This window comes from Ochotona curzoniae, unplaced genomic scaffold, assembly GCF_017591425.1.
Source record: "Ochotona curzoniae isolate NIBS_2020 unplaced genomic scaffold, NIBS_Ocur_1.0 scaffold_4506, whole genome shotgun sequence".
NCBI lineage: Eukaryota > Metazoa > Chordata > Mammalia > Lagomorpha > Ochotonidae > Ochotona > Ochotona curzoniae.
The window spans coordinates 37,819,943-37,846,400 of NW_024467119.1; the positions used below are offsets into that span (position 1 = coordinate 37,819,943).

General features: G+C 41.2%; 1 protein-coding gene across 2 annotated transcripts in view; it reads left to right on the forward strand.

Moving 5' to 3' along the window:
* METAP1 (methionyl aminopeptidase 1) overlaps positions 1–26,458 on the forward strand; it is a 62,818-nt gene that overhangs the window by 7,276 nt on the left and 29,084 nt on the right. For both annotated transcript variants that reach the window (XM_040966551.1, XM_040966550.1), the window contains one exon: positions 23,908–23,959. In XM_040966551.1, coding sequence (XP_040822485.1) covers positions 23,908–23,959 — 52 coding nt within the window. The remainder of the gene's footprint in view (positions 1–23,907; positions 23,960–26,458) is intronic.

The following is a 26,458-nucleotide window of genomic DNA, read 5'->3' on the forward strand; positions in this document are numbered from 1 at the left end:
TTATTTTTATTGGAAAGTCAGTTATATAGAGAGAGGAGGAGAGACGAGAGGAAGATCTTCCGTCCGATGGTTCATTCCCCAGGTGGCATCAACAGCTGGAGCTCAGCTAATCTGAAGCCAGGAGCTCTTCCAGGTCTCCCACACAGGTGCAGGGTCCCAAGGCATTGGGCCGTCCCTGACTGCTTTTCCAGGCCACAAGCAGGGAGCTGGATGGGAAGTCGGGCAGCCGGGATTAGAACCGGCACCCATATGTGATCCCGGCGTGTTCAAGGCAATGAGTTTAACCGCTATGCCATGGCACTGGGCCCCCAACTGTATGTCTCAAGCAGTACATTGAGACTGTCATGTCTGGCTACGTTTACATCATCCTTTGTAAAGGCTGAACAGTGCATTGCTACAGTTCTACCATTTGTTCACTTATGGTCAAATTTGGTTTCTTTCCAATTAAAGTATTTTTTCATGTCACAAGTTTAATAACAGATATATTCTGCGTGCTGTGAATTCAGGTTTTATCCATTTTCCAAGAGATTATACCTCTTGAAATGTTTCTCCTAATCTGTAAAATGGATGGATTAAGGCATTTTTTTTGGTAATTACTTGGTGTTATCCTATGAAGAAAGAGGTAGAAAGTCATCATCATTGGCAGCCTCTACTTGTTTTCCCGTGCAAATGGCACATTCTTCCCTGGGCCCCTCCGTGTGGCTCCCATGGGGCTTGCTGCATCGCAGTGTGGTACTGTTGGGAGCTCTGTGAAAGCGGAGACCGAAGCAGAAAGGGCAACGCCACACCCAGCCTTGCTCCTTCCATAACCTTGTTCTCCTGTGCCTAATTTAAGTGCTTTTTGTTTTTACTTTAAGTTTTTTCATTTTGTTAGAACAGTTGAGAGAGACTGAAATCCCGGCTGGTTTACTTCCCAAATGACCACAACAGCCAGGACAGCCTGGCTGAATCCTGGGACTTTATTTGGGTTTCCTCATGCGTGTACTTGAGCCATCCCTGTGCTGCTTCCTAAGGTGCGTGTTAGTGGGAAGCTGGGCTGGAGGTGGAACCTCGTGTTGAGCCTGGCATACTGAAATGTGCTGTGGACAACCCAATCCCCGTCTTGGCTACCACCCCTAGTGCCCATTCTTCCTCAAAGACTTGCAGCAGCTGTTTAACTTAACTATGCTTTAGTAATGCCCTGATAATAGTGGTGGGATTTAGACATATATCAAGAATTGGACCTTTCTAAGCTGATTGTCTTATGTGGAACTTGAACTTAGTTCTCACAATGGATGGGTTCTTTTTTTTTTTTTTTAAGATTTGTTTATTTTTACTGGAAAGTCAAATATACAGAGAGGAAGATCTTTCGTCTGACGATTCACTCCCCAAGTGGTTACAACGGCCAGGGCTGAGCCAGTCCAAAGCCAGGAGCGGGTGTCCCACATGGGTGCAGGGTTCCAAGGCTTTGGGCTGTCCTTGACTGCTTTCCTAGGCCACAAGCAGAGAGCTGGATGGGAAGTGAAGCAGCCAGAATCAAAACTGGCACCCATATGGAATTTTGGCGCTAGCAAGGTGATGAATTTAGCCACTAGGCTACTGCACTGGGCCCAAGTAGATGGGTTCTTGTTGATTTGAGAACCTTCACTGGGATTTTAACCTGAATTATATTGTAGGATTTGTAAAAGGCAATTACAGAGAGAAAGGGAGAGACAGAGACATAGGTCTTCCATCTGCAGTTCACTTCCCAAATGGCTGCAGTGACTGGGACTGGGCCATGCTGGAGCTAGGAGCCTGCTCTGGTCTACCGCTGTGGGGGCAGGGATCCAGGCTCTTGGACCATCTTTCTCTGCTTTCCCAGGTATATTAGGAAAATGCTGAGCTGGAAGTAGAACAATTCAGACTGAAACTGATGCCTAAGTGAGGTACTGGCATTGCAGCTGGTGCCTTAACTCACTGTGCCACAGCATGTGTCCCAATCACAGTTATTTTAAAGTGAGTCTTTTGGGAAGATTTTGCGTATTTGGTCTGAATAAATTTGGTAGGGATGACAAGCAAAAGTGCATAAGCACATGCGCAGCACTGGGTGTTAGGGGGCAGCAGCAGTGCGTGGTAACTGTTTGCTGTTAGTGGAGGATTGCTTTGGTGTTGAAAGCAAGCCATTCTAGAGAGATGTCACACAGGCAGACTTTGTTTAGAGTTGCTGTTGAGCCTCTTTTCATGTGACAGTTTAAACATGGCTGGTTAAGATGAGAACTTTCTCCTTTGTTCCAGAACCTCTCCTGACCTCATGGTTTGTGGTGAAGTGTCTTTTATTCATGTCTGGACAGGTTATTCTCCCAGCTTAGTAATTACAAGTGCATTATTTTCATTTGTTTGACTAGTACCAGTTTTGTCTCTGGATTTGAGTAAAAAAAAATTCAAGATATAATAACTAGGTGAGCCTTCATCAGTGTGTATGTTCAGTAGCTATAGTTGACCTTGGGTGAGGCATCTTGTGAAACTGCCTCGCTTACCTTTATGAGTTCTGTTTGCTCTTGTCTCCAGTAACCTGTGGAGATTTCTTCCTAATGAGCTAGGGTTGTGCTTTTGGAAGATATTCCTAAAAACCCTGTTGCTGAGGTGTGCATTTATCTGGGTCATCATTTTAAGTCACTCAAAAGTGCTGAGGGTGTAAATATTAAGTGTAGGTAGGTCTTTAACCATTTCCTGTATCATGACAAAATGGGAAGCAACAGACTTTGCAGATCTGTCGATATAAATGCAACAGGACTACTCTTCGCATCAGTCCTGAAGGTTAATGTTAGCCATCAAGTCATGAGCTCAAATCATTGAGTAGACAGATAAATGTAAGTGACATTAGGTTTTAGATGTGGGGTGACTACCAGCCCTGCCGCACTCCCACACCATGAATGGGGATTTATCTTTTTTTTTCTTTTTTTAATTTTAATTTTTCAATTGGAAAGTCAGATTTACAGAGGGAAGGAAAGACAGAGAGAAAGATCTTCCATCCACTGATTCCACTCCCAAGTGGCAGCAATGGCTGGAGCTGAGCCAATCCAAAGCCAGGAGCCAGAAGCTTCTTCTGGGTCACCCACAAAGGTGCAGGGTCCCAAGACTTTGGGCTGTCGTTGACTGCTTTCCCAGGCCACAAGCAGGAAGCTGGAAGAGAAGTGAAGCAGCCAGAATATGAGCCAGCACTTATATGGGATCCTGGCTTATGCAAGGCGAGGACTTCAGCCACTAGGCTACCATTCTGGGCCTGAATAGGGATTTATCTTCTTGAGCATTTCACCAACTGGTAGAAGGATTTTTTGGTGTTAAATGAATGATAGAAAATTACAAGTGTAGTTATTACATGAACACTATGGTATTATTTTTGAATTGAAGTTTGTTAATGCCTTACAGTCTAGATCTATATATTTATTCTACATTGTTTTTGCCATTGAGAAGATTAAACTAGGTAGTAACTTATGCTATCTAAAGAAACATGACACAGTAAAATACCTGTGTGCTATTACCTTAGTGAGGTGGCCTTGTCAGGAAAAGTGACCATAGAAAGCTTTTAAATGCCTTATCCTAGCCCAGCACAATAGCCTAATGGTTAGAGTTCTCGCCTTGTATGCACCACAATCCTGAATGGGTGCAGTTGTGTCCCAGCAGCCCTGTTTCCCATCCCATCCAGCTGCCTGCTTGTGGCCTGGGAAAGCAGTCAAGGATGGCCCAAAGCCTTGGAACCCTGCACCTACTTGAGAGACCTGGAAGAAGCTCCTGGCTTCTGATCAGCACAGCACCAGCTGTTGTGGCCACTTGGAGAGCAAATCATCGGATGGAAGATCTTCCTCTCTGTCTCTGCTCTGACTTTGCAATAAAAATAAATCTTTAAAAAATAAATAAATCAGTCTCTTATCCATCAGGTGCTCTGTGTCCTGAATTGTATATGTATCATTCATAGGCTTCCCCATATGTTTGATTAATTAAATAATGTATTGTTTAATTTCAGTATTTTTAAATTTTTTATAAACAAAATTTTGTATTCTTTTGCCACCTGCTTTATTTGACATTGTCTCCTGAGGTTTATCTGTGTTGTATTTAGCTGTAGTTCATTTTTATTGGTATTCCAATCAATCTGTATCATAACTTACTCATTCTTCTATTATTGGTTGTATGAGTTTCAGGTTTTGTGTTTATAAATAATGCAGATTTAAACTTTGTACCTAACTCGGTGAATATATTAAGTTTTTGTTGGATATACACATGAAAGAAAAATTCTTGTCACAGAATGTGTGTTCAGCTTTATTTTGATGGTGCCAGATTGTTTTCCAAAGTGATTATGCTTACACTTTCAGCATCAGAAACTTTATATTTTCTGTCTTGGTTGAGATTTGCTATTAATAGAATTTTAAAATTTTTGTTAGCGTAGTGTGTTATGTTACTTGGAACAGTGATATTCACAGAGATTTTCATATCTGCAAGCTTGCAAAAATTTTAAAGTATTCTCAAGGGGGGCTTGTGGTTTACTTTATATTAGTACTTAGGAAGTACTTGAAAAATGATAAATGGTGAAGTTTGGCAAGTAAGTTATGGACAAGTTTTTTCTTTTTTCTTCTTCTTCCTTGAACTTTTTATATCTTTATTGAGTTATCCTAAGCTTTTCAAACAGACTGAAAAGCTTAGAGAAAAATAATGTATGTTGAACATTTCTATCTGAAATTATGAAAGTTTTGAGTACTGACATGTCAGAAAAAGTTTTTAATTTTGGAGATTTTGCATTTCAAATTTTTGTAATAAGGATGCTTAACCAGTTAAAGTTCTGAAATTTAAAAAAAAAAAACTCTCAAATTAACAACATTAGTGACCTAAGCATTTCAGAGAAAGGCTACTCACTCTGTATAACTAATTGTTATATACTCATCATCTAAATTAACAGTTGTTCTTCATTGTTTATGATACAGTTCCATAGGCTCAAGGATTTCTTCTTCCTCAATATTCTCCCTCCTCCCACTGACTTTCCCTCTATTATTACAACAGTAGTCTTTCAACAACAGTCAGAAGTCCATCATTTTGCAATTTAAGTGTATCCTGACATTGTAGGTATGGACAGCGATAGAGAGTCCAGCATCCTATTGTGGAGATATGTTTAACAGTTTCTTTGGGAGTCCATCTTTATTTTGGTGTAGAGATGCATACTGCAGTGTAACTTCACTTCTTTGTACCTTACTCTCCATTATACAGTTTCTCTAGATGAATGCATTTTACCTGTTTCATCTGTATATGTGTGTATATATGTGTGTGTCTGTGTATTTGTTGAAACATTTATGAATGAGAGTGCAACATTGTATCTTTAAGAATTTCAGCATGTTTTTTCCATGAAGAGGCCATTCTTCTTTCTTAATTGTAACAGCATTGTTACACTTATTTAAATGAAGAACAATCACTTAGTATTGTCTTAACAGTCAATCTGATTCAGAATTTTCAGTTATCCTTGAGCATCTTTGTAATAACTGGACTTTTGTTTGGTTTTATGGAATTACGATCCAATGCAAGTTCCCATACAATATTTGGTCTTCTTGTCTCTTAGTTTATTTTAGTTTAGAACAGTCGTCTCACATTTTTTCATCATGCTGACTTTTTGAAGAGACTTCTCAGTTGTCTTGTGGATTGTTTTGTTTTGGATAATCTGATTTTATGTGTGTTCTTTTTTATATTCCCTGTAATTGTGTAAGCCAGAAATTATGTCATTAAATTCTGATTGAACACTTAAATTTTATTTAAAATTTATTTTCATTTGTGTGAAAGAGGTTCACTTTCTAAATGGCTGCAGCAGCCAGAAGCCTGTTTCCTGATTCCCTCGTGGGTGGTCGCATCGCAAATCCTTGAGTTATCACTAGCTGCTTCTTAGGGTATTCATGAGCAGGAAGTGGAGTCAGGAGTGGAGCTGAGATGCAGGCGCTCCCAGCTGCATCCTAAGTGCTGTGCCAAACGGCTGCTCCTGGTTAAAGGCTTTCGACAAGATTCATGTGTGTGCTTCATGTTACGTCATATCAGAAGTCACATAATGCCTGGCTGGTCCACTGCTGGTGGTTCTCAGTTGACCAGTTGGTTAAGGAGATTATTAAGAGATCAACACTGTTGAAGTGTATTTTCACTTTTTGATTAGCATGGAGTATGTGGAATGGTACTCTGACATTGTGAGGATGAATATGCATCTCGGCAATCTTTGCTGTTTGACCATCTTTCAAGAGTTTCTAGTGGTGATTTCCCCTAATTCTACCATGTGGGAACTGAGGTCCTCTGCCCTGCCCAGCGAGGAGTGCTTTGTGACACATTGTTTGGGATGTCTGCATCTCCTGTCACAGTGCTGATTATGCTTCTGGCTGCTCCACTTCCAGCCCAGCTGTCAGTGTACCTAGGAGGCAACTGGTGATGGCCGTGGTACTTGGGTCTTTATCACTCATGAGGGAGACCTGGGTGGAGTCTGAGGCTCCAAGCTTTGGCGTGATCCAGCCCTGCCTGTTTCTCTTTTTTTCCCCTGTCAATCTGCCTTTCAGATGTCAAATAAGTAAATTTTTTTGAAGGTAGCAGTTGTAAATGTTCCATGACCAGATTTGATCAGTGCCTGGTTTCTGTATCCTTTTGAGCCTCTTCTTTAGCCTCTGATTGCTGCCCAGGTTTTTGGCTGAAAGCAGATCAGACTTACCTTATGTTTTCCCTACTCCAGATCTGGAATCTGCCCTCTTTGTATATAGTTCTGGTTTGTGGTAGGAATGTGCTTAGAAGTCTAGAGGTGGGTGTTTGGTGTGGTTTACTGTTGGAATACCCATCCTCTGAGAGGCAGTAGTAGTGACATTGAGAAACTTTTTTCAATTTAAGGGCAGTTTTTCAAAGAGGTATATTAAATAGCTAGAAAATGATGTGTAGGTAAAGACAGGCTCTGAAAGGCATCCAGCAGGAGGTGAGTGAAGAACTGGACTTAAGGGACCAGCATTGTGGTGTAGCAAGTTCAACTGCTGCCTGTAAACCCTGGCGTTTAAGCACCCATTCAATTGCTGCTTGCCATTGCGCCCAGGAAAGTAGTCAGAAAATAGCCCAAGAGCTTGGGCCCTTGCCACCCAGTTGAAGCCCTTGTATAGTTCCTGGCTCCTCCTCCTCCTCCTTCTTCTTCTTCTTTTTTTTTTTTTCCAAGCTTTATTTATTTTCATTGCAGTCAGATATACAGAGAGCAGACAGAGAGGAAGATCTTCCATCTGATGATTCACTCCCCAAGTTACTGCAGCTGCTGGAGCTGAGCCTATCTGAAACTAGCAGCCAGTAGCTTCTTCCGGGTCTTCCACATGGGTGCAGGTCCCAGTGCTTTCCCAGGCCACAAGCAGGGAGCTGGATGGGAAGCGGGGGTGTTGGGTTTAGAACCTGCGCCCATATGGGATCGCTGTGCGTTCAAGGAGAGGACTCTACCTACTAGGCCACCACACGGTCCCCTGGCTCCTTCTTTATATTCATTTGGGGGAATGAACAAACATGGAAAATCCATCTCTCTCCCTCTACTTCTTTCAAATAAAGTGATTAAAATGTTAAAAAAAAATAACTGGACTTTGGCAAATAAAGTAGGAATGTAAATAATGTAAATATGCAAGTAAATAAAAACATGTGTTAAGGCCAAGAAAAGGCCATTCTCTCCAAGGGAAGAATGGTACGTTTATGAAGGTAGGAGGAAGCTGAAGCATGAATGTTGTAACAAGTAAATTAGCTTTGCTTTAGTGAAGAGTCCAAGGACACAATGTAGGGAGGTGATTGTGAGCAGGGAAAGAGACCTTGTTCCATTAAGGTGGATTTTTTCAGAATGTGTCTCCTTTTGGTTTTTTCCTACATGATCTTTGCAGTAATTTGGAACAGAAACACATAAGAAAAAAATAACATGATCCTGATATTCTAAGGGGATCTTAACTAATTGTCTTGTAGACTTGTATTTATGTATTTTGCGGATCTTCAAAGCATGGAAGGGCCGAGTTCTGCAGTTCCTTTGCCATTCATTAATTGTTTTGAGGTTATGTTAAGTAGTCATCTCTGCCTCTGTTTTCTCACCTTTAGAATAGGATATCTGTAGTAAGAGTACCTATCTCCTAGAATTTTGGAAAGTATTAATAGTGCTTGTCCAGGGTTAAGTGTTTTAGTCAGTGCTTGGCCCATAATAAACATTCACATGGCTGTTTTTGCTTTTTCCAAACAAAATAGAATCTTGCATTGCATTATACACAGCTATACTAGTTTTACAACATGCTTTTTTTTTTAGCATGTCTTTAAAAAATTATCATAGCAAGCACATATATTTTATCTTTCTAATAGTTCCTAAATACATAGATAAGTAATGTCAAGTGTTTTTACGTAATTGTGAAACATCTCCAGAACATCTTTATTTTATGGAACTGAAGCTTTGTGAATGTTAAAGAGCAGTTCTTTGCTGTCTTCTCCCAGCCTCTGCTGATCATCATTCTGCTTTCTGTATCTGGATTGGAATTGTGTCATCCAAGTAAGATAAGATGGTGTTTGTTTGTTTTTGACTTATTTCCTTTAATACAGTGCTCTTAAGCATCATTCATAATGTTAGCATTTAATAGCATTTCCTTCCTTTTAAAGACTGAACAATAGTTCATAGCGTTTCACAGTTTATCTGTTCTTCTTTGATTGGCATTGGTTTGCTTTTACCTCTTGATTATTGTAAATAGTGCTTATCAACATGAATATGCCAGTGTCTCTTCAAGATCTTGTTCTCAGTTCCTTTTGTGGATATACATTCCAGAAGTAGTATTCCTGGACCATTTGATGTATTTTTAAATGTTTTGAGGAACTGCCATGCTATTTTCTGTAGTGATTACACATTTTTGTGTGTGTGATTATATTGTTAACAGTACAGAAGGTTTATGATTTTCCCCATCCTGACAGACATTTTGTTTCCATAGTAGTCATCCTAATGTTGGTGGATTTATTTGCCTTTCTCTGATGATTAGTGATATTGAGAACTTGTCATAGACTTGTTGACTATTTGCATATCATTTTGGGAGAGATGTCTGTTCAGTTTCTTTGCACATTATTAAATTGGGATATGTGAATTGTTGCTTTTATTTATTTATTTTTAAAGAAGTATTTATGGGCCCGGCGCGGTGGCGCAAGTGGTTAAAGGTCCTCGCCTTGCACGCCCGGGATCCCATATGGGCGCCGGTTCTAATCCCGGCACCCCCGCTTCCCTTCCAGCTCCCTGCCTGTGGCCTGGGAAAGCAGTTGAGGACAGCCCAAAGCTTTGGGAACCTGCACCCGCGTGGGAGACCCGGAAGAGGCTCCTGGCTTCGGATCGGCATAGTATCGGCCCGTTGCGCTCACTTGGGGAGTGAATCATCGGATGGAAGATCTTCCTTTCTGTCTCTCCTCTCTGTATATCCGCCTTTCCAATGAAAAAATAATAAAAATAAATCTTTAAAAAAAAAAAAAAAAAGAAGTATTTATTTTTTATTGGAAAATCAAATACATATAGAGGAGGAGAGGCAGAGAGGAAGATCTTCTGTCCATTGATTCACTCCCCAAGAGACTGCAATGGCTGGAGCTGTGCAGATCGAAAGCCAGGAACCAGGAGCTTCCTCTGGGTCTCCCACACAGGTGCAGGATCTCAAGGCTTTGGACTATCCTTGAGTGCTTTCTAGGCTACAAACAGGGAGCTGAATGGGAAGCCAGGCTGCTGGGGCACGAACTGGGACGCATACGGGGGATCGTGGTGTGTGCAAGGCGAGAACTGCACTGGGCCCTGTTTTTAAGATTTGTTTATTTTACAGACAGAACTGCAAAGGGAGCTAGAGATATTCCATTTGTTGTTTCATACCCCAAATGATAACAACTGCCAGGGCTGGACCAGGCCAAACTCCAGAGGGTACAAGTCCTTTCAGTATATATAAAGACATTTTAAAAAGTTTATGGAAAGTTGGAAAAGATATTTGATGCAAAAATGTATCCTTTAAAAAAAAAGATTTACTTATTAAATGAAAGGCAGCATTACAAAAACAAGTAGAGACAGAGAGAGAGATTAAGAGAGATCTTCCATCCACTGGTTAACTTCCCAAATGGCTGCAGTGCCCAGGACTGAGCTGGGTTGAAGCCAGGAACCAGAATTCTATTATTATCTCCCAAGAGGGTGCAGAGGTCCAAACATTTGAGCCTTCTTCTGTTTGTTTTCCTGAGCCATCATTGACTGGGAGCTGTATTAAAATTGGAGCAGTCAGGGAAGGAACCAATGTCTATATTAGATGCGGTCTAATAGTGGCTTTGCTTGCTCCATCATGACCCTGTTCCAAATGGTGCAATTTTGAAGGTAATGAATTCATATGTGTGTGTGTGTGTGTGTGGTGTATATGTATGTACCTGTCAACCTGGGCTTTTTTGTTTGCTTCTTTGCTTTTATTTATTTTATTTCCTTATTTATTTATTTGTTTATTTTTGATGGAGAATGGGGAGGAGAGAGAAATGGCGACTGGGCCAAGCCAAAACTGAGAGCCCATAGCACTCAATCTGGATCTGTCATCATTGAATGCTCCTGGAGTCCTCGCTAACAAGCTAGAGGTAGAACTGCACACAGGCAGTGAGACCAGGTACTATGAGAAGAGATGCATGGTGTCTTAATTGATAATTTAACTATAGTTCAGATGTCAACCTGGACTGCTAAATGCTTTTGAGTTTATGTGTTTTAATTCAGTTAATACGTTGAAAATATGTTAATGGTAATGTTAATGTTTTCATGTATTAAAAAGGTAGATAATATGTTAGCTGCAGAAAATTAAGAGTGGTACCTCACCCCTTACTTACCGAGTTCCTCAGTACTAATCACTGGGAATACTTTGTTCTGTTTCTCCAGGGAGTTTTTAAGGGACATGATACGTTCTCATTTTCATTCTCTCTCTTTCTTTCTTTTGGAAAGACAGATTTACAGAGAGACAGCAAGATCTTCCACAGTGGCTGGAACTGAGCTGATCTGAAGCTTGAAACCAGAAGCTGAGAGCTTCTTTTCTGTCTCCCATGTGGGTGCAGGGTCTCAAAGATTTTTGCCGTCTGCTGCTTTCCCAGGCCACAAGCAGGGAGCTGGATGGGAATTTGAGCAGCCAGGACACAGACTGGTACCTAAATGGGATCTTGGCATATGCGAGGCAAGGATTTAGGAACTGAGCTTTCGTGCCAGGCCGCAAGATACATCTTGATCAGGCTGTTCAACAGAAGTGAATAGAAACAGTCTTTTCCTGCCTTTGGTATGGTAAGTTAGTGTAGTGTTAATACAAAAATAGTGACTACTGTTAGGAATTAGGATTAGCATGCTTAACATGAGCTCTGTGGATGAAACCATTTTGTCTTTTGTAGAACATCCAAATGGTGAACATTTGTCTGTTTGAGGCCAGTCTCATAGTTTGCTCCAGAACTTTGGCTGCCACCTGCTCTTGTGCCTCAGATTTGCTTGGGAGCTGAGTGTGAGCACAGAGAAAGGAAGGCACTCTCTCTACTTTCTGAATAGGAGGAGTCCTCTTTCCAGAGTTTGGGTCAGAATTGGAGGATTTCTGCTAGTGCGTTGTGTTTGGGCCCAGATGGCCAGGGCAGTTTGCGGTGGGATTTTCAGCAGAGAAAACAGTAAACTCATTGCTAGGTAAGTGGTGCTTCAAATTTGTGGGCTTTCCTCTTTGCCTGCTGCTGTTTACCTTTTTAGAGCTGTTTCATGCATTCTTTGAGATCTGATAGGGGCTAAGTACAAGATGTCTGTCTCCTTTGCAGGGAGTGGCAACATGGTGCCTCTACTCTGGTTTTTGACTTTGGACCCCGGTTTTCTGAGGGCTGCTTTGGCGACTGCATAATTGAATATTCTGCAAGCGATTGATTGCAGCCTTGTACTGAGCACCTCGTGCCATTAGGCTTTTATTCTCTGTGACAGTCTGTGTGGAGGCCAGGAAAGGGCAGATTTTCAGACTTCAGGTTCTGACTCTATTTTTAAAAATGCTTGTTCAGTTTCATCATTTTGAAAGGCAGATATGTATGCATGTGCACAGACACACACACACATTGACTTCATGTTTGCTGATTTATGCTCCAAATGCCTGCAACAGTGAAGCCTGCGACTGGTAGCCTGAAGCCACCATGTGGATGTCAGGGACCCAAGCACTTGCTGTCGTCTGCTGCTTCCTAAGGTATATTAACAGAAAATTGGATTGGAAGCAAAGCACTTGAACTAGCACTCTGATGTTGGATGCTGGAGTTCCAAAGAGTGGCTTAGCCTGTACACCATAGCACTCAGCCCTCTGCTGGCTCTTAGGTACGCTTTCCCAATGTGCAGATTCCCTGGGCCGTGGAAGCTCGTCGTGTATACAGTACATAGTCATCTCTAATTGTGTAATCACACATAAATTTTCATAAGTGAAAAATTGGTACAGATTAACACACATTATATAGAAACATTTAGCTCATCTTTACAAATTTTGGCTCTAAACTTCTTTTAAAAATAATACAGTTGCTAATTAAAATTGAGCATTTACTGATCAAATATTTTATACCATTACTTTTGCTAATTTGCAATAAAGGAAAATGAAAGTAAGAGATAATTAAGATCCCTTTTGCCTCCAGTTTCTTAAAAATAATATGTGACCAGGCCCAGCATGATAGCGTAGTGGTTAAAGTCCTTGCTTTGCATGCACTGGGATCCCATATGGGTGCCGGTTCTAATCCCGGCAGCTCCACTTTCCATCCAGCTCCCTGCCTGTGGCCTGGGAAGGCGGTTGAGGACGGCCCAAAGCCTTGGGATCCTGCACCCGCGTGGGAGACCTGAAAGAGCTCCTGACTCCTGGCTTCAGATCGGCTCAGCTCCAGTGGTTGCGGCCGCTTGGGGAGTAAACCATCGAATGGAAGATCTTCCTCTCTGTCTCTCCTCCTCTCTGTATATCTGCCTTTCCAATAAAAAATATAAATAAATCTTAAAAAAAATATTTGACCAACTTAAGATACAAGCCTGATTTCGTTATGTGTGCTTTTAGCCACTGCCCTGACTTTAGTTTTGAAATTGAATATTTTAGAAAAATGTGTAGTCTTTCAGTATTCTTTAGTTACGAATCATCATGTCACAAGTAGGCAAAGTGTTTTTTGTAATGTTTAAAATTAGGTGGAGGTTTTTACTTTGTAGTATTTTTAAACGCTTCTCTTATACTGGCTGTCTAATTGTTCCCCGACCCCTCCTTTTTTTTTTTTTTTTTTTTTTTGTCTGTTTGGGGTGGAAGCTTCTGTGTTTCCTGAATCATTTGGCACATGACTGTCATTAAAGAAATGTGTATCAGCCTCTGAGGTAATGTGGATGCTGGGTGATGAAGAAGTATTTTGTCTTTAGAATCTATTTAGAATTGCATAAATAGATTGGATTAGGTTGCTAATTATGTGAAGGCAAACCTCTTTTTGTATGGTCTGATCTGTATGAGTTCAGTGAATTTAGTTGCCACAGTTCAGTTAAATAAAACCAGTCACCCAACAATTTGGGTAACATTGCGGCTACCACAGTATGCAAAGTCATCAAAGGATGTACAGGCTTCGCTGCTGGCTTGAGTCCATGGGTCACTGGGTAAATGGCACACATGCCCGGTAACAGTCACTGATGCCTCTCCTTCAAAGACCATCAGTGACTGACCACTGTGTATCATAGTGCGCACATGGACAGCGAAGTATGTAGTTGTCTGGTTTTCTTGTTTCTCAAGGATGAACTCACATCATGTTTTACAAAAATGGGTAATCAAAATGTTTTGACCCACAAAGGTAAAATATACCAAAGAATTAAGTGAGGAAATATTTGGAAAAGACCAGGAATGCTGATATCATTGCCTTTCTGAAACTGTGATAATGCAGCTCTAGGAACACAGTGAGGTGAGCCTGGTGATGTAGTGATTAACATAGCTGTGCACGAAGCAGGATGACATGTGAAGCAGAAACACCAGTAAAAACGTCATTCACATTAAAGAAACCCTCAGAAGTACATAAAGTATAAAGGATAAAATTTGGAATCTACTCCAAACCTAGAGAGGATATACACGCTGGGAATGGCAGGTGATGGCTCAGATGGCTGGGTTCCTGCCTCCCATGTGAGAGACCTGCATTGTGCTGCTTGCCCCTGGCTTCCACCTTGGTCTGAGCTTGCCTGTTAGGGGAATTTGGGGAGTGAACCCTTGGACAGCTGTGTCTGTGTCTCTCAAATAGAAAATAGTGAACAGAAAAACCCAACCAGACTTGGAAAGGGATATGAGACTTTGCCAGGCTGTGGTTCCTTCCAATTTTATTAATTGTAAAGTGAGGAGGTAACGTTTAAATCTGTTCTGTTTGATCAGCATTTCCAGTCTTTTCAATTGGAGTACACCAGACAAATTAGCTATACTATTTTTAATTTATCTGTAAGTTGTTAAGTGACAGGAAGTTTTAAAGTATTTTGACAAAACTTTTAAATTTGGGGGTTGGCATTATGGTCTGTAAACTAATCCTCTGCCTGAGATGCCAGCATCCCATATTGGAGTCAGTTCAAGTCCCAGGTACTTCTGATCCAGCTCCCTGCTTATGGCCTGGGAAAGCACAGAGTGTGGCCCAACGCTTGGGTCCCTGTCAGCCTTGGGGGAGACTTGGAAGAGGCTCCTGGCCCCCAGCTTTGGGCCTGCTCAGCTCTGGCCGTTGTCGCCCTTTGGAGGGGTGTGAATCAGTGAATAGATGATCTCACTCTCCATTTCTCTCTCTTTGTAACTTTCAAGTATAATAGAAAACATCGTGAAAAAAAGTTTTAAGATCGTAGAACAATTGTGTTATGAGGGTTACTTTGTACAGAGCTTGTGTGATCATTTGTATGTCTGCACATTATTGTGCAAGTTTTGACTGCTTGTATTAAAAGACCAATTTGTGTGTCATACACATTAGAGGGAAAGGAGCTTTAAGGGCAGGTGTTTGGGGGTAATCTTTGGTGCAAGTGCAGAGGTCTGCTTTCGTTCTAAGTTCTTGATGTGTTGCTCTGGCCCAAGTACTTGAGTGGTTTCCTCCTGTGTGGGAGACCCCTGGCCTTGGCCTGGCCCAGTCCTAAGTATTGAGGGCATTGAGGAATCAGTTGAGGTGTGATGATTTTTCTGTTTGTCTCTGTCTTTTTGCCTTTCAAATAAAAAGAAGCTAAATTAAAAATGAAAGGAAAATGATTTAATTTTGAGTTCCAGGATACTTGCCCAGGATGTCATAAATTCAAGTCTATTGTTTGTTTCTTGACTTAAAACCTTCTAATGGCTTTCTATTATAACTGGGATAGACCAGAATTCTTAGCACAATTTGACACCATCTGTATTTTCTTCTTCTTCTCATAGCACTGTGTATGTTTTTTCTCTTTTTAGCTCTTATGACTTAAGTTTTTATAGTAAATTTGTAGCTAGCTCTGTGATTTTGTTGCAGAATGGGCAGGAATTTGCCTTTGTTTATTGATGAATGCCTGACACCCACCTCCGTGCTTTGGTCAAAATGATTTTAATATGAAAGGATAGACAAAATTACATGCATATGTTTATATGTGTGTAGGGGAGCATTTTTTTCCTGGGGGGCATTAACTGCTTTCCCATGACTCTGAGAGGATTAAAAAATGTTGTGATTTGTACTGTAGCAATTAGATGATGAAATTTATAAACAACCTAGATGGTGACATTAAACATCTTCTCTTTCCAGTCTCACTCTGAACTTGAGTACCTATTGAGTATCTCAACATTCAGGGTTTTTATTGCCATGAGCAGCTACTTTAAATTATTACTGTGGCTGTAGATCATGGGTTATCTTAATTTGGCATTTTCATGATCACTATCAGTTACTGTCTACGACATCTGACAGTGGGGTGGTATTACTGCTATATGGGAGATTGGCAGCTTTCATGTTCTGTAAATCACATCTGATTTTAGATCCTGTCTTTTTCTTTAAAAATTACCTATTTTTTACTGGATGATAATTTACATCTTAAGCCTTGTATATGTTTCTTGAGCATTCATGTATGTTTTAAGGATATTTCATATCATACTGAGTCTAATTCACAGAAAGTTAATTTTAAGCATTTCTTGACTGACTTTGCTTATTGTCTTAATATCATTGAGGCAAAATACCTACTATAATCAAATTAACTTTGTAACTTTTAAACAATATGTTATTCTTCATTTATATTGTCAAATGCTTCTGTACAAATTCTCAGTCTCCTTTTCTGTTTTATGGTTTTTTTAACGTTTGTTATTTAATCTCTAAATGTTCCTACACTTGTGTAAAACTGTTCTCAATTCTTGTGAGTACATTAGTCATTTAATCGATTCAACCTTGGAAATCTGTCTCTGGAGACTCCCTGCACGTCAGCTGTGTCTAGATGTCATCTTGAGGTCTCTCTTGCCGCTGTCTTCACACTCCCTTCAATTTCCTCCTATCTTATTTGTGTCAGTCTTCCTCTTCCAAGGTTAAATTCTTTTGTTTTTGTATAGTATCTCCTGTAGTAACTTCCTGATGAAGATTGTGTGGGAAGTGCATTTTTGAGGTTCCCTTTAATGTGAAAATACCATCTTGTTATATCCTAAGACTTGATTTTTAGTTTGGCTGAACATAGAATGGTAGATCGGAAACTCATTTCTCAACATTTTTTTAAGATGTATGTATTTTTATTGGAAAGGCAGATACACAGAGAGGAGGAGAGACAGAAAGGAAGATCTTCCGTCTAATGATTCACTCCCCATAAAGGCTAGATCTGTGCCGATCCAAAGCTAGGAGCCAGGAACTTAACCAGGTCTTCCATGTAGGTGCAGGGTCCCAAGACTTTGGGCCGTCCTCTATTGATTTCCCAGGCCACAAGCAGGCAGCTGGATGTGAAATAGGGCTGTTGGGATTAGAACCAGCACCTGTATGGGATCCCAGTACGTTTAAGGCGAGGACTTTAGCCTCTATGCTACTACACTGGGCCACCGTTCTCAACATTTTTTTTTTTTAAAGATTTATTTTTATTATTTTTTTTATTGGAAAGGCGGATATACAGAGAGGAGAGACAGAGAGGAAGATCTTCCGTCCGATGATTCACTCCCTAAGTGAGCACAATGGCCGATGCTATGCCAATCCGAAGCCAGGAGCCTCTTCCGGGTCTCCCACGTGGGTGCAGGGTCCCAAAGCTTTGGGCCGTCCTCGACTGCTTTTCCGGGCCACAGGCAGGGAGCTGGAAGGGAAGCGGGGCTGCCGGGATTAGAACCGGCGCCCATATGGGATTCCAGGCGTGCAAGGCGAGGACCTTAACCACTTGCGCCACGGCGCCAGACCCAGCATTTTAATCTTATCTTGCCATATTGGAAAGTCTGGTGCCATTGCGGCCCATACTCTGTCCTACATTGTCATTTTTGTCCCTTTTCTCTGAAAGCTTGATGAAACTTCTCTAGTCCCCAGTATTATGAAACTTCATGTGAGTGCCTTACTATTCTTGGTTCTTTTACTTTATGGAACGTTTCATTTTGGAAACTTACATCTCCCAGTTATGGGAAATTATTTTTAAGTTATTTTTTTGGTTTTTTTAAATGTCCAATCAGGAACTGATTTTTCAAATGTTAGACTTGTTGGTTTCATTCTCTGGTAATGCCTCTTTGTTTCCCACTACTGTAATCTTGCTCTGCATTTGAAGAGACTTTTAAATTTTTTTTGGCCGGGCCCGGCGCTGTGGCGCAGTGGTTAAGGTCCTCGCCTTGCATGCCTGGGATCCCATATGGGCGCCGGTTCTATCCCGGCAGCCCTGCTTCCCTTCCAGCTCCCTGCCTGTGGCCCGGAAAAGCAGTCGAGGACGGCCCAGAGCTTTGGGACCCTGCACCCGCGTGGGAGACCCGGAAGAGGCTCCTGGCTTCGGATGGACATAGCATCGGCCGTTGTGCTCACTTGGGGAGTGAATCATCGGACAGAAGATCTTCCTCTCTGTCTCTCCTCTCTGTATATCCGCCTTCCCAGTAAAAACATAATAAAAATAAATCTTTAAAATTTTTTTGGCCTACATGTATACATTTATTTATGTATTTGAGAGAGAAACTATGCTTCTTTATCTGTCTCCTCCCCCAGCATCCATATCTCCTAGTTGCTGTTTTATTTCCCAAGTGCCTAGAAGGGCTGTTGCAGGATAAACCCAAACTGGAAGCTGTAAAGCAAAGCCAGGGTCCTACATGGATAGCCATTACTTGGTGCCTCTCAGGCCCATACACTAGCAGGAAGCAGAACTGGAACTCTAACCCAGACACCTTGACAACGATGTGGCTCTGCTCCCGCAGGCCAAACAGGTGTCCTGGGAGTATTCTGAACCTCGTTTTGGGGTTTTCAAAAGTGAGTTATACCTAGCATGGTTGCCTGGTGGAATCTTGCTTCAGGCCCAGCCCACCTTGTGCTTTCTAAAATGATGGGCTACAGTTCTAGGGCACCTGTCTCCTGTTGTTCTCCTGCACAGCCTACAAATGCCAGAAACCTGAACAGTATAGGCTAACTAAACCAAAGATGGAAACCAAATGGAACTCAAATAATGTTATCAGTTTTGCTGATTATATTTATGATGTGAGATAGTTTCACTGCTGACCAAGTCATGTTTTTTAAACTAAGTCCTGTGGCTTTTCTCTCTCCGTGAGACAGGGGCTAGGGCCATAGTAATAATGGTGCCTGTGATGCTGGCATCTCATATGGGAACCTATTTGATTCCTGCCTGCCCCACTTCTGATCCACCCCCCTGCTCATGTCCCTTGGGAAGCAGCAGCAGAGGATGGCGTAAGTGCTTGGAGCCCTTTACCCACGTGAGAGACCTAGAAGAAGCTCCTGACTTCAGACTAGTCCAGCTTCAGCTGTTGTGGCCATTTGAGGCATGAACCATTGGGTAGAAGATCTCTCTGTCCTGTCTCTGTCAACTCTGCGTTTCAAGTAAATGGAAAACAAAAACAAACAAAAAACCAGACCTTAAAAAAAATGTTATTTGGGAAACATAGAACTAAAAGATAAATTATTTTTAAAAAGAAGTTGCTGTAAGTAATCAGGACATGTTAATTATTGCAGCTTCAGAAAGACTGGTTAGTCGGAGCTGCAGCCTAGTTGGGGCAACTCCCAATAGCCCCCACCAGTTCTGCCCCCTACTCTGGTTCCCATGTTTGCCAGTATGTACTGCAGGGTTGTTCAGTCTGTCCCACATCCCATTTAGCTCTCGCACATGTCAGTGGGCATTGAAGCCTAGTGCAACCAAACCAACCTACTATCTAGCCCATACACCTATTGGCAGGTGCCTTTCCTGTCTGGCCACCCCTGCCCCTGTCCTGGTTTTCGTGCTGTCCAGTGAGAGTGGTAGCCCCAAGGGAGGTGCCCACTATTTCCCTTCTAGGCCACACCCACACCGATATTATGCGCTCTCCAGGTGGTTCTGGCATTTGACTTGACAGAATTAGCTCCCAGTGCTGTGCATCTTTCAACATGAACAGACTTTTTTTTTTAATTCAGATTTATTTATTTTCATGTTTTGGTTTTTTAAAAATCACTTTATGTTAGTGATGAAAATGGAGGAAGGAAAGCAAGTGGTTGGCAGGGGAGAGAGAACGATCAACTGGTTGTTCAGTCTGCTGGTTCATCATCTAGACGAATGCAGAAGCTGCAGCTGGATCAAGCTGAAGCCACCTGCCTCAAACTCCATCCGGTTCTTCCATTTGGGGGGCAGAGGCACAAGTACTGTGCCATCTTCTGCTTTTGCAGGCACTAGCAGGGAGTTGGAGCTGAAGCCACCTGGCTGGGACTTAAACCTGACCCTGATATGGGATACCAGCTATGTAGGCCAGGGTTACAGGTAGCAGCTTAACCTGCAGGATTGTATTTGTGGTAAGGAAAGGGGAGAATAGCTGTGGAGCAGGCAGGTTGAAGTCTGTTCTAGAATAAAGAAAGCAGCTTATAGTTCCATCTACAATTAGGAAAAGGCTTTTTCGTATATAACATTAACCTGCATTTGTTCTCTCCTGTTCTGAAGTTACATTTGTGAAGTAAGCATTGGTTTGTCAGTGGTTTGTGTTTGTCAGTATGGTCGTGCTTTGCATCATAACATTCTGCGTTTGCGAAGGTATCTGCCACATAGCCTAGGTGTTAAGTAGTCAGTTCTGTCTCGGTCTTTTAAGTGTGTAACATGAAGTTCACACTGTGAGATAGACTAAAGACACGTGTCTCAGAATGAATCCATATTAAGATGTGATAGACACCAAGGTAGCTTCTTTTTTGGTAGGTGTTAATTGCGTTATCTCATTTAAGCCTCTGTATTTTCCTCTCCTGGGGAGAGCAAACACATTAGAGGAGGCGTCAGTCTCACTTTGTATGTGAAGTAACTGAGAACTAAGAGAATAGTCATTTCCTGATTTGAGGATAGAATTATAGGACTTAGAATTTTATGCTTATAAAAAAAATCCTTGAGCTTTTTAGTACCAAGTTGGACGTTGCTTACTGTTTGAGCATAAAACCTAGACACATACATGTGCACACAGAGTAAAGCAGTGGGAAAAATGACCTGAAGTCGGGTGGCCTGGGTCAGGCTGTCAGTTCTGCCGGTCACAGTCCTGCTTAGCTTGTGTATGCTTTAGTTTTGTCATTTGTAAAATGAGGATGTTCTGCCTACTGTGTAAGGTTCTGTGACAAATGAAGTAGTGCCGATGTTAAATTATTATTATGATTTTTCATTATAGTTTTTTGCTTAAAATTAGTTTTCTTTGAAAAGTAGAGTTAACAGAAAGGAGGAGAAATAGGGATCTTCCATCTACTGGCTCACCCCCGTCCATGATTGCAATGTCCAGAGCTGGGCTGATCCAAAGGCAGGAGTCTGGAGCTTCTTCCGGATTTCCGTGAGGCAGGTGGAAGGAGCAAAACTTGGGGCATCTTTTGCTTCTTCCCCAGGCCATAAGCGGAAGTAGAACAACTGGGATTCGAACCAGTGCCCATATGGGATTCTGGCAGTTTAGGCAGAGGCCTAGCATACTACACCACTGTGATGACATCCTGTCTTCGTTATAGTTTAACATTGACCTTTCTTATATTCTCCATAGATGTGAAAAAAACTGAAGCAATTACTGCTTCTTATTTTAGAGGAGATTCTGAACCAATTTTAACACCATACATTTCTGGTGCAGTAGTAAATATACTTTTTTTTTAAAGCGATTTATTATTATTGGGCCTGGTGCTGTAGCCTAGTGGCTAACGTCCTTGCCTTGAACACTCCAGAATCCTATTAGGGTGCTGGTTCTAATCCCGGCTGTTCCACTTCCCATCCAGCTCCCTGCTTGTGGTCTGGGAAAGCAGTCCAGGATGACCCAAAGCCTTGGGACCCTGCACCCGAGTGTGAGACAGGAAGAGGCTCCTGGCTTTGGATTGTCTCAGCTCCAGCTATTGAGGTCACTTGGGGAGTGAATCATTGGACGGGTGATCTTCCCCTCTCTCTCTCTCCTCCTCTCTTATATCTGACTTTGCAATAAAAATGAAATAAATCTTGAAGCCACCCATTTTGTAATAATTTGTTATGGCAGCTATAGAAAGCTAGTACAGAGGAGGAACTGAGTTTATCCATGCTATCAACTTGCAAAAAATGCTCAAAAGGGTGATACGAATCAATTTTTTCCCTACCCATGATTTCAGCAAACTGGTAGGAAAGCATTTATCAGGTCTGTCATTTGGTAAATTTTATTATTTTTTAAGTAAAAAAATTATTATTATTTTACTGGAAAGGCAGATATAAGGAGTACGAGAAAGATCGTCTATCCACTGATTCACTCCCAAAGTGGTCACAGTGACCAGAGCTAAGCTGATCTGAAGCCAGGAACCAGGAGCTTCTTCCAGGTCTTCCACATGGGTGCAGGGTCCCAGGGCTTTTGGGCCATCCTCTGCTGTTTTCCCAGGCCGCAAGCAGGAAGCTGGATGGGAAGTGGAGCAGCAGAGACATGAACTGGCACCCATATGGGATTCTAGTGGATGCAAGACAAGGATTTAGCCACTAGGCTGTTGCGCCGGGCCTGATAAATGTTTTTCTACCAGTTTGCTGTATTGTAGGTCGGGAAAATTGATCTGTGTCACCCTTTTGAGGGGTCTTTTTTTGCAACTTGATAGCATGAATAAACTCAGTTTCTATTCTGTACTAGCTTTCTATAGTTGCTATAACCAATTACTACAAAATGGGTGGCTTCAAGCAAATTCATTATCTTATGGTTCTGCCTTATGGCTTATGGTTCAGAAGCCTGACTCAGGGCTGGGACTAAATCAGGTGTTGGCTGCTGTGTTACCCCTGCATCTAGGAGAGAAACTTTTCCTTTTCCTTCTGCACATCCCTGCCCTATGCCCGCCTCCCTCCGGCTTTAGGCACATGATGGATTAACTCTGTCTCTGATGCTCTGTTCCTAATGTCTTCTCTCTCCTCCAACCCCATCCTCCAGCATTTAGGAGCTCTATGATTACATTGGCCCATCTGGAGGAACCAAGATGACTGTCTCCATTGATCTGGTTTGCTTTTGTAAGCTAACTTAGTCACAAGTTCCTGTTAGTAGACAGAATTGTCTTCCAGGAGCTGTTTTTCTGTCTGCTATAGTTGCCGTCCTCCCTAAAAGAGGGAGCTTAGTTTAAACTAAAAAAATTGGGAAGTATTTGGTGTATGGGTACCTTCTGTGCAGTGATAAGTTGCAGTGTGAAAGGATCTGTGTAAATGGGGCGCAGGCTGTGAGGACACCAGGAACGTGAAGGGGAGGTGGTGATGCCCTCGGCCCAGGAGGAAGGGCTGACAGACCACAGCGAGGGCAGCTGGTGTCCCTGGTGTAAAGTGACTTGATGATGACATAGTACTAATGATTTTCCCATTTACTTTTCTTAACTTTTCTCTTGTCCATGCTTTACTTTTTCAGTGTGTTCAGTGGTACACAATTTATAGGCATTTGTGAATTTTTTTAGTATTTTATTCATAATATTTGAGTATCTTTAAAGTCTATGAAGGAAACCATATAAAAGTAAAAACAAATCACTGGGTGAATTATTTTCTGGTTTATTATTTGAATTTAGTTCCCCAGCTTGTTACTGGGGTCTCAAAATATTACACAAACGTTTTCACAAATGAGAATGAGAAATCTGATCTTTTTAGTTAATTTTTTTTTTTTTTTGCCACTTGTTTTTGTTTAGGTAGAGGTAAGACAAGAACACCAAAAGCTGGGGCACAATCTAGGTTTTTCAAGTAGGTGTTTTTTGAGCCATTACTGCTGCCTCATAGACTTTATTGGTGAGAAGCTGGAGCTGGGAATTGAACCCAGGCACTTGGATATGGTATGAAAGTGTCTTAGCCACGATGCTAAACAGATGCTCTCTATTCTGTCCTGTTAATAGGTTACTGGAACCCTGTGATGTGCCAGGCATAAACTGGCTCTGGGCAGCTGTGGTTAACTATAAAACTAGTCCCTTCCATCAGAGTTTATGTCTCTCATATTGAATATGATATTCAGATGGGTACTTTCGTGTATGTGTAACTGAGTGTGGGAGTCTCATTCCCGTAAATAATGGAAAAATCTGCAAATATTTCCTTGTTATTTTTTCATGTTTATGATTGATTAACTTCTCTGAAATATTTCAAATCAATTTGGTAACATACAATTGAAGTATAACTATAGCTGCTGTTTAACATAGTATAATGCTTCTTGTTATTTTAAATAAATTTTAGATTGCTTTTTGAAGTGAAATTTTGAGTAAGTACTATTTTTCTGAACTTTCCTTGGTTAATTTGTGGAGTCAGAGGCTTTAGTTTTCGCAAATAAAGTTTGCAGTGGCTGTATCTTGTATTGCTTAAAAATGTTTTTCACTAAGGAAGACCTGACGTTAATTTCTTATTTGATTTTTTAGGAATGTTTTAAAGGAAGCTGGGCTACTCACAAGTTACTACATAAGAAAGCAAGTAAGTGGGACCATGTGTCTTTACTATTTGGATATTTCTACTGTTTGTAAATGTATATATTGAAATGTACTGAAGCTGTATAATGACTTTTTGTGGTATGGTAGATACGCATGATAACAAAAGTGTGCCTGAGTAATATCTTTCTTAGTCTTTATTCACATGTTTAACTTGAAAACATGAGTTAACTGCTAAGATTCTTAAATCTTGCTTGGACAGTCTTAACACAGCTCTGCTCTCTTGGCATTCTGTTGCCTTTTCTAGAAGTGTTTGTACATTGCAGGCAGGGGGCATACTAACTATTTGGCTTTACTTTTGTTTATCTAGTTTCAATTCACATTGTTTTTTCTACTCAACATTATATTCCATCCAGCCTTCCATATTTGTGGGTTTCTCATCTGTGTTTTGAAAATATTTATTAAAAATGTCTGCACCGAATGTTTTGTCAAGGCTCTTTGACTAAGAGTTTCATTTCTGATTGTAGGGTGGGGGTCAGGCCTTGGAGCCAGTCCGGTGCAGATGCTGAGTGATGATTGCAGCTTGTTATTTCGTGTTTTAATGTTGTTACCCATAGTCTAATGGTTAGTTTTGTTTTTTGAGTTTACTTCGTGTATGTGTATAAAGTGAAACAGTTGACTGTTGCTTAGCTACTGTTGTTAGTCTTGCTCATACAGCTGTGATATAACTAATCTTTCTGCTTCAGCTGTTCCTGCATGAACTCGTACCATGATGATTGGCTGTGGCAGCCTGGTAGCTGGTCACAGTAGATGGGAGTAGACAAAGGGCATTCCCTGTTGAATGAAGGCTTGACCAGCAGCACATGTTTCTTAGTATAAGATTTTTGTTGCAGCTTAGTGATACTCATGCGGCTTACTGATATCAGCAGTTTACTGATACTCATATGCTTTGTTCATCGACTTGTGTATTTTTTTAGGAACTGATTTAATGAGCTTTGGTAAATTCTTTTACCAAGGCATATGTAATTCAGGTCAGTTAAATTGCCATTTGAAGGACATGGAAATAAAATAAGCTTTTTTTAACGATACACAAACACTTTCTGTGCTTGGATAAAGTAACTTTGTGTCTAATGATGATATAGGCTGTTTGGAGAGGAGATTTAGTCAGATGAAAATGATGTGAATGAATGAGGCTTATCAAGTACAAAAAGACTTGTTTATTCTGATTTGTTGCCACAAATGTAGACATAAGTTTAAATAAATGTTGTTAATACATTCATTACATGTTATATTTTTAATGTGTTAGATATTTTACAGAGCAGCAAAATACAAAGGATCATGGTTACACAGTAAGTAAGGGAGCTTAGGTTCTGTCTTGACCTCCAGGTTTGCTAGTTCATTGCAGTGTACCTGTGTCTTCAACACTAGATTTCTAAGTGCAGAGCTATTTCATTTTGGCCTGTATTATAAAAGAACTGAATAGCAGGTGTTCCCTTTGTGAAATGGACAATCAGTGTTGGTCTTGGCTGCTTGGATTTCATCTCCACTTCTGTTTAGTGCAGTGCCATCCTTTACATGGTGCCCTGTTGGATTTGGGGGAGCTAATTTTCATGACTGGCTGAACCTATTGCTCTTTATTCCTTTGGGACATATTGGATGCAGGTAGCCCTCAATTGGCCAGCTCCGTACCTTTCACAACCTAAGCAGGTTGACCCCAGGACACTACTGTGGGTGATAGACTTAGAGAAGGGCATAGTGTGGAGAAGGATGAGCTCTAAAGCAAGAAAAGTATCAAGAATCATATTAGGGGAAAAGATTCTTGAGTTCAAGGTCTAGGGTATCTTAAAAGGAGATTGGAGACAGTTGTCTCATCCGCTTTTCCCCCGTTTCTCGACCCTCCCCACCCTAATCTGAGGTCCACATGAGTACGCATCTCTTTCAACTCTGTAAACATCAAAAAAATGAAAAAAAAAATTTTAAAGATGATGTTTTGATTCTTATAAATGCTGGTGAGAATAGAGCAAGCAATTCTCCTAAACAGAACATGTAGACTCTGGGTTTTGTTTTAAGTGTAGTATGCTGGTTTCTGACTAAGGCTGCCTGATTTTAATTTGGCATATTGATGTATAATAGGCTGTTAATGTCTTTGCCTAATTTTGTTATTGGAGTAATTCTGGTTTCATAAATTAAGATGAGAAAGTTTTTTTCTCTCATATTTTAGAGGAGAATATGACATTATTGGTATTATTTCATTTTTTAGAAGATTTATTTTTATTGCAAAGTCAAATATACAGAGAGTGGAGAAGAGTCAGAAAGGAAAATCTTCTGTCCAATGATTCACTCCCCAAGGGACCACAGTGGCTGGAGTTGTGCCAGTCTGGAGCTATGCCGATCTGGACCTAAGAGCCAGGAGCTCTTCCGGGTCTCCCAGACGGGTGCAGGGTCCCAAGGCTTTAGGCTGTCCTGGACTGTTTTCCCAGGCCATGAGCAGGGAGCTGAATGGGAAGTGGAACTGCCAGGATTAGAACTGGCGCCCATATGGGAT